General features: G+C 43.5%; 1 protein-coding gene across 1 annotated transcript; it reads right to left on the bottom strand.

The window, feature by feature from the left end:
• Window positions 1–1857: 1857 nt before the first annotated feature.
• Window positions 1858–3890, bottom strand: UTP3 (UTP3 small subunit processome component). Its single transcript, XM_081132223.1, has one exon. The coding sequence runs from the start codon at window positions 3349–3351 to the stop codon at window positions 1924–1926; it is 1428 nt and encodes a 475-aa protein (XP_080988349.1). The 5' UTR covers window positions 3352–3890; the 3' UTR covers window positions 1858–1923.
• Window positions 3891–11993: the final 8103 nt, after the last annotated feature.

Below are 11993 nucleotides of genomic sequence, written 5' to 3'. Positions count from 1 at the left end.
CTCCCATAAAGTGGATATGTTCACCAACCTGTAAATCTCCCAATCCCACACTATTGGGATTTTATGGAGACTTCCTCACATAGGTATAATCTATCACTAACCCCATTTCCAGCCCTTCTCCCCTTTCTGGAGAATAGAGAGTGGGGCTGAAAATTCCAAACTTCTCATCATGGCTAGGTCTTTCTGGTGACCAGTCCCCACCCAGGAGCCATTCAAGAGCCCTCCAGAGTCACCTCATTAGAACAAAAGATGCTCCTGAGTGTTATCACTTAGGAATTTACAAGGGTTTTAGGATCCCTGTGTGAGGAATTGGGGGTGCAGACACCAAAATATATATTTTTTCTAGGATTTCACAGCTCTTAACTCTCTTCTTCAAGGTAGGTATAATAACTGTACTATTCAGATGAAGAAAATGAGACAGATCAAGTAATTAGCTCAAAACCACCCTAGTAAGTTAGCTCCAAACCTTCAGTTTTTATATATCAGAAAAGGATAGGGCTCTGAAGCCAGAAAGGCTGGGATGAAATCCTACCTCTGCCGCTTAATAGCTATATGACTTTGAGAAAGTTAATTCTTTGTCACAGTTTCATCTTTATGATATGGGTAATAGAATTTATCACACAACAGTTGTGAGGAAAAAGGAAATTAAGTGCAAAGTGTACCTTAGCACTCAGTAAATATTAATTTTATTTCCTACCTCTTTATAAGAAAACAAGATAGACTAATTTGACATATGTGCTACTCTGAGGAAACATACAAGCCAGAGGTTAAGAGAATGAAGGCTCAATTTAAGCTGGCATGGGCCCAAATCCCAAGCACGTGCATTTAGAAACTTAACTGTCATGAACTTCAGCATCCTCATCTCCCATAGAACAGCACTGCCTCGCAAAGTTTTTGGAAAGATTAAATGAGGTGATACACATCCGGTACATGGCAAGTATTTAATGAATATTAACCACTGGTCATCTCTGCATCTCTAGCAGGTAGCACAATGTTGAATGAAAACCAGTGACATAGTTAAGACATCTTCTGTGCTTTCCTTCACTAGTCCTCTCATTTTCTTCCCTGGCATCATGCTAAATATTTCTAAGTTCATCTCAATCTCTCTCTCCTACTGTAAACACCAGAGCAACTAAAGAAAAATGTAATTGTTACCACTTGAAGTTGGCACTTACCTAGTGGTAATCAATACCAGATTTTCAGCAAATGAAGTGTACAAACAGCAACGACTGCAAGTCACCAGTAAAGAAGGGGAAATGGAATTTTAACCTTATTTACCACATTAAGGACTATTAGAAAATGTAACAATGTAATTAAGGAATATCTCTTTACTTTTAACCAAAGTTACTCCTCACTCCTAAGCTTTTACCACACAAAATGTACAAAACCCCTAACATTAAACCTATTTATTAACAAGTGTCCTGCTCAAGAATTGCCAAAGGTGCATTCTTTCAGTTTATGTGAAAAATTATGAAAGTATTCTAAGTTTGTTGCCCCACAACTAGCTGTGAAATTTTCCTAGGTAATACTTGACAGGATATTGGAGAACTTTTTTCAACACCATCTCTTTTCTCAAGCATCTAAATATTGCTCCCACAGTTCGTAGTATGACCTTAATATAAATTAAAGGACAAATACATTTAGCAGTAACCCAAACTAATTTCCCTGTTTACAAGAATTTTTAAAATGTAAGGTTAGGTATTAACCTCACATTTTGCTCCCACAGTTCTTAGTATGACCTTAATATAAATTAAAGGAACAAATACATTTAGCAATAACCCAAACCAATTTCCCTGTTTATAAGAATTTTTAAAATGTAACGTTAGGTATTATATATTAAAACAATCACTTCACTAGTTAAAATTAAAATTTATTGGTCTAAAACTTGCCAAAAAACCAAAAACCAAACTTAAAGCAAACACTTTACTTAAGCTTAATGCTCTTTTTAACTCCTGCACGAATTCCAGATAGTTCACCACTATAACGTTGCTCTTCTCTGCGAACTTCACGAACCTGGCCTCTTCTGCGAATTTTGGCTCTTCTGAACTTCTCTCGGTGTTTCACTCTGGGATTGCGATCAATCTTCTTTCTCCTAGGCGTAAGTCCCTTATTTTTAGCAATCTGATAGGTAATGGCTCTCTTTGCATTTTTATCTTCAAGAACCTGTTCTTCAGCACTATTTTCTTCTTTCTTTCTCTTCAACTTTTGTCTGTCTTCCATTTCTTTATAGTATTTCAGTGCAGCTTCATCAAAATTGGAATCATCAGAAAGATCTGCAACAGCAGAGGCAGCTGCAGCAGCAGTCTCTGAAACAGATTTTGGTTTGGCCTTGGTGGATTTTGCTTTTGGATATAGTTCTTTCTTTCCAGCACTATCCTTAAGTGTGAGTAGATGACGAATCTCTGAGGATAGCTTCTGATCCACACCTGACAGCTTGTTGATCAGAGTTCGGTAGGTAACAAGCCTGTCTATAACAGGATGTCCGTGTGCAGGGACTCTCCTAGCTTTCAGGATCAAATAAAAACTGATGTTGGAACAGTAATTCAAATACAGGTTGTACTTGGTCCTCAGGTATTGGCTTCCTTTTCCAGGTGGAATGATCCCTTGCTCCACCAACTGCAACAATGGCTCCAGCTCATCTTTCACTTCTGTCAACTTGACTTTCAGGTCTTCTATCAGCTCCAAGAGCTCTGGTGATTCCTTCCTCAGCATCTTCAGCTTCTCTTTCACCGACACTTTTGCCAAATCCTTCACCACCCGTGTCTCAGATTCATCTACCTGAGGCACCTGAGGTTTGGCAAAGGCCTCCACCCAGGTAACCCCAAAATCATCCTCTTGTAGAGCCTGGGTCAGGCGCCTCTGAATGAGCTGCGCCTCCTCCTCCTCCTCTCTCTCCTCCTCCTCTACTTCTTGCTGACTCTGCCGGCCTCGGGACTTGGAACCATAGTCCGTGTCATAGTAAAGCTTTTTCCTCTGACCCCACGACAGGCTGGGATCCAGAGAGGCCTCAGCCTCACTCTGCACTGAGCTGCCGCCATCCTCGTCGTCCTCCTCATCCCCCTCGCTCTCCCCGTCGTCGTCGTCCTCGTCGGCAATGTCGAGGGCCAGCACCTCCTCCTCCTCGCCATCCTCCTCCTCGTCCCCGCTCTCTACTTCGCTCCAGCCCTTGGCCAAGGCGGCCCGAGACCGGGCCTCATGGAACTCGTCTACCTTATCCTGGTAGTAGCTGGCGTCCCCCGGTGAGGGTGGCAATGCTAGGTCGTCTTCCGCTTCGTCCGCCGGGCCGCGACCTGCCTTGGCGCGCACCGCTGCCCACCTGGCCGCGCCGCGCCGCCGGGACCGCCCCACCATAGCTCGCGGTCTCGGGCTCTGCGCCGAGGTCCACCCGTCCGCCACCTCTGACCTCCGCGCACGAGTCCCGCGCTCCTGCGGCCCGCCTCCAGAAACGGCCACGCGCTCCCCCACCGCGCGAGTCGGCCGGCGCTCGGGGCGACTGCGGGAGTTCCTACCCACTTCCGGGCCCCAGGATGCTCTCGGTGCGGCGTGTGAACCGGGACTTCCGCTCGGTCCCGTGAGCCAAGTCACGTTAAGAGCGCCTCGCTATTCGCTCAGCCCTTCGATGCCAGTAGGTTCAGGTGAATTAAAACCTTTCCGTGTAGGAACAAGAGGTGTAGGAAGTTTAGTTCCGCAGAGCCCCTTCGGGCGACCTCTGTTCTCAGTCTCGCGAGCCTGGGCGGGGCGGAGGCGGGCTTACTGACGGGACCGCGAGGCGCGGTCGTCCGCCCCAGTAGAGGGCGCTCTGCCCCTACGCCCAGGAGAGTCCGGCGTCCCCGCCCCGAGCGGCGCGTGTGCAGGTTCCCCCGTGTACCGGAGTCGTTTCATCGCCTTCGCCTGTTGTGTGGCAGTCAGTCAGGTGGTTTTTCTCGCCGCTACGTGCATGTACATTTCCTGGCGCCCCCGGGCTGGCTCATCCCGGCGAGAGCGCCGGGCGCGGGGCTGCCGTCAGCCCACCCCCCGCGGCTCGGCGGCTCCTGGGGGGGGTGTCCCGGGGGGGGGCGCTGGGAAGACTGAGCCCGCCCTAGGGCTGGGCCTTCCCGAGGAAGGCACCGCCTTTCTCTTCCAGGGGAGACGCCCACTCTTCAGGGCGCTCGGGAAGGACGTCGTAGCGCAGGCGCGCCCTCGGCCGAGTGCTCGGCGCGCGCCCCGGAGGCTGCGGGCGGGGGCGGCGCCTCCCCTCGCGGGCCGCTGCGCTCGTGGGTGCCCTCCTCCCTCCTGAACGGGGCCCGCCCTGCCCCGCGGGGAGACGCTCCGCGTGGAGGAGGCGCCCTGCGCTCCACCTCGGACCTCGGCCCCGCAGCCGCCTTCCCTGGGCTCCGCGGGTCACCTAGGCCTCCGCGCACGTGGACGGTGCGAGCCCCCGGCCGCGCCTGGCGCCGAGGGCGGGCCCGCCGGGGTGGTTTAGTGAATAAACCCTGAAGTCGCAGCGTCTGATGACCCGTCTGTCTCAGGCGGTGCGTGACCCGGAGGGAACGAGGGCTGCGTAGGGCTGCAGACTTCCCCGAGGGGGCTAACCGGAGCTGGACTGACTAGGGATCCCGAATTCCAACCACGTACTTTTATTTTATACATGGGGCAACAGAGACGCGGGGCGATTACATTAGCAGACCTGGCCCGGAAACCGGGGCCGGGCTCCCGCGCCAGCTCCTCGCACTCAGCTGCCACCAGGCCTTTCCCCTTCCGTGTGAACGGCTTCCAGACCTTGCCCACGGGGTGTTTCGCTGTGTGGATGCAAGAAATGAACAGCACACAGTATTTGAGGAAGAGGGTGGTAATAAGGGAAGAATTAGCTAACCGTGTGTTTAGAATTATTTCTAGGGCTAGAGGTATGAAAGGACAACCCTATCATAGAATAATTCAGGGTGTAGGTTTTCAGACATTCCTATGATAGGTTCAGAGTATTTTGACACTTTCAAATGTAGGCCATTGGAAGTCGAATTTTTGATATGTTGCTAAAATTAATAGTGACAATTTCTTTGCAGAAAGTATATGACATTAGGGAAAGAAAAATAATACATTTTTATTTTATTTATTTTTAAAAATATATTGATTTCAGAGAGAGGAAGGGAGAGGGAGAGAGAGAAACATCAATGATGAGTCATTGATTGGCTGCCCCCTCAACCCCCCCAACTGGGGATCAAGCCTGCAGCAGGGGCATGTGCCCTGACCGGGAATTGTACCACGATCTTCTGGATCATAGGTGGATGCTCACCTGCTGAGCCATGCCGACCAGGCTCAAATGTTTTTGATTCCAATTGCTCCTATAGTGTAATCTTTCATAGCTTAATCTTATATTCCACTCAGGTGAGGAATTTTTTTTTTTCTTAAAAATTTGTACTGCTGAAAAGACATTAATAGTTTTATTTTATCATATACCTATGCCAATTAAAAAGAAAACCCCTGGGCTCCCAGAGAAAATGAACATATATTAAATAACATTTGACATTTAACTATAATATTTGTGGCAACTATAATTTATCATCAATTTGAATCTTTATTATATTATTATACCTGGCTCAGGAGTTAGCAAGCTATATGTAATGTGAGCCAAAAGTGTTTTTACAAAAACCCTTTTGCCTTATTCTAAGCCCTTTAGGGGAAGGTAAGGGTTTGTGAATGACATACTAGGTAATATTAGCATACTTTCTTCTAGGCATGAGTTCTGATTGTTGAGGGTATTCTACCACCAGATTAGCTAAATTGAGCTCAATTTCTTCCTGGACTATGCAGCAATAATAATAATTGCTAATACCGAGAGCAATTATTATGTGCTAGGTACTGTTATAAGCTCTTGACATTCAACTCTATGAGGAAGGTACTATAATAATCTCTAACCTAGGAAACTGAGGCATGTGGAACTTAAATGAGGTCATAAATCTAGTAACTGATAGAATTAAATTTGAATCCAGATAGATGGCTTCAGATAATACAGATAACTACTGTATTATACTGGCTTTCAAATATTCACTCAGTATCTTCTCACTCCAGTCTCTGTTGTATGTTTGATTCAGTATCATCAGATATATCTTCCTAGAATACCATTTCCACCCTCGTTGAGAAACTTTCAGTGACTCTCAGTATCAAGATAAAATTTATAATAGGAACAGCCCTCCCAGTTTTGCCTCAAAGCCTACTTTCCAGCCAGCCATATCTTTCATTACCCCTCTACTAAAACCTTTCATTCTAACTGAAGTGCTCTACCACTTTTTATTTTTCAAACATTGCTTTGCAGTTTCCTTTTCTATCTCATTGCTCATCTTTTCAATGTTCTCATAATTGTCAGAAATGTATAAATACTAGACACCTTTTTGTCTAAGAAATTCTCACACAGGTACACGTGGGACCTGTATGAGGCTGTTTGAAAAGCTATTATTGATAGCAGGTGCCGGGGTCCAGCCCCAGTGGTCCAGGGGTCCCCAAAGGTGTGGATGGCATCAGTGAAGAATGAAGGACACGGGGACAGCAGGACACGGGGACAGTGTTCAGAGCATCAGGACAATCAGCTTCTCTCTTTATTGCCTTGTTACAACTCTATACTACTTGATTTTATTGCTGGTTAAACAACATGACATCATGCTTTGCTCTGGTTTCTGTCTTAACCCTTCACAGTTAATGTTTATACCGTCTATCTGACCTTTGCTAAAGAATTTATTTCTGTTTAGCCATGTTGATTTTAGTCTTATCTATTATTTATATTTCTATAGGCTATTCTACAGATTAATTTCTAGTTTGTTATTTCTATTCTAAAGTTACTAATTTATTGCTCTACCATATAGCTAAAAGGAAAATAACTACCGTCTGGCGCCTATTCCTAGTCTCTCCGCTGACACTCCCTGCAGCAGTCCATCAGGTAAGGGAACTTCCTGCCTGGTCTACAGTGGCACTTTCTAAGTTGTCTGCGCAAAGCCTTTTCCACCTTCTCATCTAACAGGCACCAAGGGGGTCCTGTTCCCCTAGCCTTTCTAAGAAGCTTGGGATGTTTCGTACCTGTGTATGTTTGCTTTTGTAATTAACTATGCGGTGCCTGTCCTCATTGTAATATCCGGTGTATGATAAGGGTTCAGGTGTAGATTGAAATAATCTCTTTCCTTGTGGGGATTCCCAGAGTTTTCCATGAATATAAACATCCCCCAGCAATACATTCCGTAGTGGGAGCTCACTGGTGGACTCCCTGTGGATGGCCCTGTGCTGTCGAGTCAGCAGGGGCCCCAACCCAGGCCTCTTCCCTGGTGGGAAGGCCCCCCAGGGTAGTGGACCTAACAAGTCCTAACTCTTCTACTGACAGTTTGAGTCTGAATTCCTGTAAGCAGAACATGATATTTTTGCAATGCTTGGGCTTTTATTGAATCATTGTCTTTTCCAGTCCCATCCAATCCCCCTGCTAGCGAAAAGTTTCCAGGTAGGGCAATGCCCTTTTCTAGTGCAGTGACTCTGGTAAGGACACAGAGCATTAGAAAGGGGAACAAGCATAGGAAGAGGGATATGCCATACACCAAGTCCCATGGAGCGTTTGCTGTGCAGATGTCTCCTCCTTGAAGTACTGTGTCAAGCAGCAAGGATGGAACGGCTTCCCGCAAGCAGGGAATTGGCGACAACCTGGATGCCCATTCTTGGAAGAGCAGACCAATAAAATGTCATGGATGAACAGCATGGAATTTAGGAGCACAGAGTGACCATACATCTTGGTTTGCCTAATACAGCCCTGTTTAACCTATTATTCCAGTGTAATTATTAATAGGCACCCCCTTTTATGATTTCTATGAAAATTATATGGCCACTTTAACTACACAGTAATTGGAAATAGTAGATTACCTATCCATATAGCAACATGAATGGTTCTCAAAAACAATGTGCTTAGATAAGAGTAAAATATTACATATGTAATAAAGTACCATTCACATAAATTAGAAATGCATGCACAATACAACACTATACAATTTGTGAGATATATACAAACAAAATAATGTACATTAATTATGAAAGGACAGCCCTGGCTGGTGTGGCTCAGTTGGTTGAGCGTTGCCCCACTCACCAAATCTTCACTTCTATTCCAGGTCAGGGCACTGCCTGGGTTTTGGGCAATCCCCAGTACGGGGGGATGCAGGAGGCAGCCAGTGGATATTTCTCTCTCCCCCTCTCCCTTCCTCTCTAAAATCAAGAAAATAAAATCCAGCATATTTCAATGTGTGTGTGTGTGTTTTTTAATTGATTTCAGAGAGAGGGAGGGAGACGTGGACAGAGGAGAAACATCAGTGATGAGAGAGTCATTGATCGGCTGCCTCCTGCATGCCCCGTACTGGGGATGGAGCCAGAAACCAGGCAGGCATGTCCCCTGACTGGGAATCAAATCATGACCTACTTCATAGGTCGATGCTCAACCACTGAGCCATGCAAAGCCCCAAAATATTTGAATGTATGAGGACAGTTGATTATGGAGGGGCAAAGAATGGGATGAGGCTTGGAGATTAGAAGGAGGAGAAGAACCTTCCATGGACCAATGATGAGAATGTACCAGAAACTGAGGAGAATAACTGCATCTGAGGCTCAATGAAAACATAAGTACCCAAAAATGACCATATAGATCCCTAACTTAAAGTTCTTTAGAAGCTTCCCGACATCTGTAGGATCAAGTTCACATTCCTTATGACTTGACTCCTGCATGCTTTTAACGTTACATCTTACTACATTCTCACTGCACAGGAAATAGCATCGCATATACTTTTTCATACGTGTGTATGATATATATAATAGGCTGAGGGTTAAAGCCTTTATAGAGAACGAGGGATGACTGAGGGGAAAAGTTTTATGTGAACCGTGTTTCAAAAGGCCTTCACTCTCAAAGCTATAGTTATCATTGAACCGATAGCTAATATATGAATAATTACGTCTACAGGATTCCTCATGACTCCTGTGCAGGCTGTGCTCCTCGCCTCCTGGCCTTTGCATACGTTTCCTTTATACTTTCTAGACCTCGTATTCATTCTTTAAGACTAATTTTAGATGCTACCTTGAGTGCATTTGCCGGCCGCCTCAGACAGGGTGAAGAGCTTCCTCGTTTGCGTGCCCATGTGTCATACTTTATACCCACTGCTTTCCTTCCACCAAGCGTAGGAGCCCCGTTAAGTCTGGATCCACGTGGTCATTTTCGAAAATCCTAGACTCTAGGTCAGTGTCAGCATATCAAAATAGTAGCCTTTAACAATGAATTGTAGTATCTTTTGTGCTTCTCTAGTCATCAGCATGGTTGTTTTAAAATTTAAAAGTAACATTTAAAAGATGAAATATTTAATATATGGCTTTTGTGAACTTAAGCTGATATTTAAATGTGCATTTACTTTTTATCCCAGTGTCACAGACTAGGTTTTGCTGACTGAAGTTATTAAAGAAGTAGCTTCTTTTTTATGCTCAAAGGAGTAGTAATAGTAAAAATAATTTGAAATGAGAGTAATAATGGGAAAAATGTATTCTTGGTGTTAATACTTAACAACGTATTATTTAGATAATTTACTATAATCACAGAAACTCCTTGAGCTATTTTTGGGTGCAAAAAAATAAAGAAGGATTATTTTTAGGTGTAAGAAAGAAAATGGAAGAGATGAAGTGTAGTTGCCATCTGCTGTCCTTTCTGTTGGAAACCACTTACTCTGAAACCAGTAGATTGTTTTTGCAACTAAGGTGTGTATTTAAAGACACCAAAGTCCTAGAAGTGATTTGGAAGTAAAATATAGAACTTCTACTGAAATATGGGATAAGCATATGAACCATTTTAAGCTTTTAATGAAAAATGATTGGTTTGCCAGCTTTAATCACAAAATGAAGAATTTAATGAAATTGTGACACTGGTTTCTCTTCCAATGAAATACTGTGCAATTATTTTCAGTCTAAGAATTTAATAAGCTGCCTGCAAGTGTCACATTGATCTATATCTATTTTTGGCATTAAGTGATAACTTAAACTTTATGCTAAGACCAATGGGGAACCATTGGAGGGTTTTAAACAGGGCAAGATTAGAAAAGTTATGAAAAAAGGTAAGATTACAGGTAGGAAGTTTGTGTGAGGCTTTTAAAGGCATCTAGGTGATGAATTTTAACATCTAAACTAGGGTTCTGGGAATAAGGGCGTGAAAACTAGACAGACTGAGAACTATCTGGGAGGTGGTAGTGTAGGACTTAGCGTCTGGTTAAGCACGGAAGGTGAGGAGGCGCGGTGACTCCAAGGTTCTCGTGGACAGTTGAGTAGATGACGGTTACTCCGCTGAGATCGAAAACTCAGGAAGAAGGAGGTTAGCAAGGTGCAGGAAATGGGAAAATAAGTTTGGACATGCTACATTTGAAGAGATCCAAGTGTCTAGTACCTTCTAGATAGTAGGATATATGGGTGTAAACTTGGTAAAAAATGTGAACTAGAGAAAGAGATTTGGGGGCTTCCACCTTCAGTGGAACATGGAACTGTGTTAAATATTAAACTAAAAACAAACAAAATAAGGTTTTGGGTTGTTTTTACTTAAATAGTTAGCGCATATGAATGAACTAGTAGACCAGAAGGGTTTACTACCTGCCTGCCACTGCAGTTGCAGTACTATCTATCATCAAGTGTCAAATTTAAAATGTTTGGATTAATAAACGAGCTATATGCAATTAAATGTCTAGTTTAAACTTATACAAGTCTAAGACCTCTAAACTTATCCTGTGAAAAATCACCACCACCAACAAAATACATCTGAATAAAACCTTCATGTGTGCTAAACTCATATTTTTATCATTTCCAAAAGTTTTAATACCTCTCTGGGCCTTTTCCACTTACTGTTGTCCATAATATTTAATACTTTGGGAGATACTAATAATGTATGAAGTACTGACCTAGGTAATTTAAATACATTATCTTATTTAATTCTCATATCTATAAGAAGGGCACCATTATTAGACCTCTGTTCACAGATGAGGCTCAGAAATGTGAAGTAATTTGTCCAGGGTTATTTAACTAGTGGTTAAACTCAAGTCTGTCTCACTCTGAAGTTGGTTTTCTGAGCCACTTTATGATACTGTCATCATGTAAATATATGTGATTATTTCCCAGTAGACTTCAAGCCCATCTGATCAAAGGTCATACCTATCTCATTCACTTGTGTCCCTGCCACATGGAGTAGATGCCAGTAGATAGTTGTTGAAAGAAAGAATAAATGAATGAATGACCATTTGAATTAAGGGTCCTGTAAGCAGCATTTGCCTTAGAGACCACGAAATTCTATTTGCTGTAATGACAACTTTATTTCAGTGTCATAAAGAAAAATTTTTTTAAATAAAAATATGTGGTTTCCTCAATTATACAAGGAAATTATGAGCTAAATGATAGCTATATTAATTTTCTGTTGGTGCTATATAATAAATTACCACAAACTTAGTGGCATATAACAATACAAATTTATTATCCTTACAGTTCTGTAGGTAAGAAGTCTGACATGGTCTCATTGGGCTAAAACTAAGGTGTCAGCAGGGCTGTGTTCCTTCTGGAGGCTCTGGGGAAGATTCTGTTTCCTTTACTTTTCCAGCTTCTCAACGCTACTTGCATTCCTTGGCTATGGATTTTTCCTTCAACTTCAAAGCCAGAAGTGCAGAATCTTCAAACCTGTCTCTCACTCTTTCACTGACTCTCCTGCCTCCCTCTTTCTCTTATAAGGACCCTTATGATTACATTGAACCTACCTGGATAATCCAGGATAATCTCCCCATTTGAAGGTCAGCCGATTAGCAGCCTAATTCCATCTACAACCTACATTCCTCTTGCCATGTAGGGTAACATATTCACAAGTTCTGAGAATTAGACAAGGACATCTTTGATGGGCCACTTTCCAGCCTACCGGGAGAGCTTAGCATTTACGCTAGTCTGAAAGAAGATGCCATTTTTTCTCAAGGTAAAATAACAATAATAGATGCTAA

This window comes from Miniopterus schreibersii (assembly GCF_964146895.1).
Source record: "Miniopterus schreibersii genome assembly, chromosome: 1".
NCBI classification, from domain to species: domain Eukaryota; kingdom Metazoa; phylum Chordata; class Mammalia; order Chiroptera; family Miniopteridae; genus Miniopterus; species Miniopterus schreibersii.
Note: the sequence above shows the minus strand (reverse complement) of the source record. Positions and strands in the feature narration are given on the sequence as shown.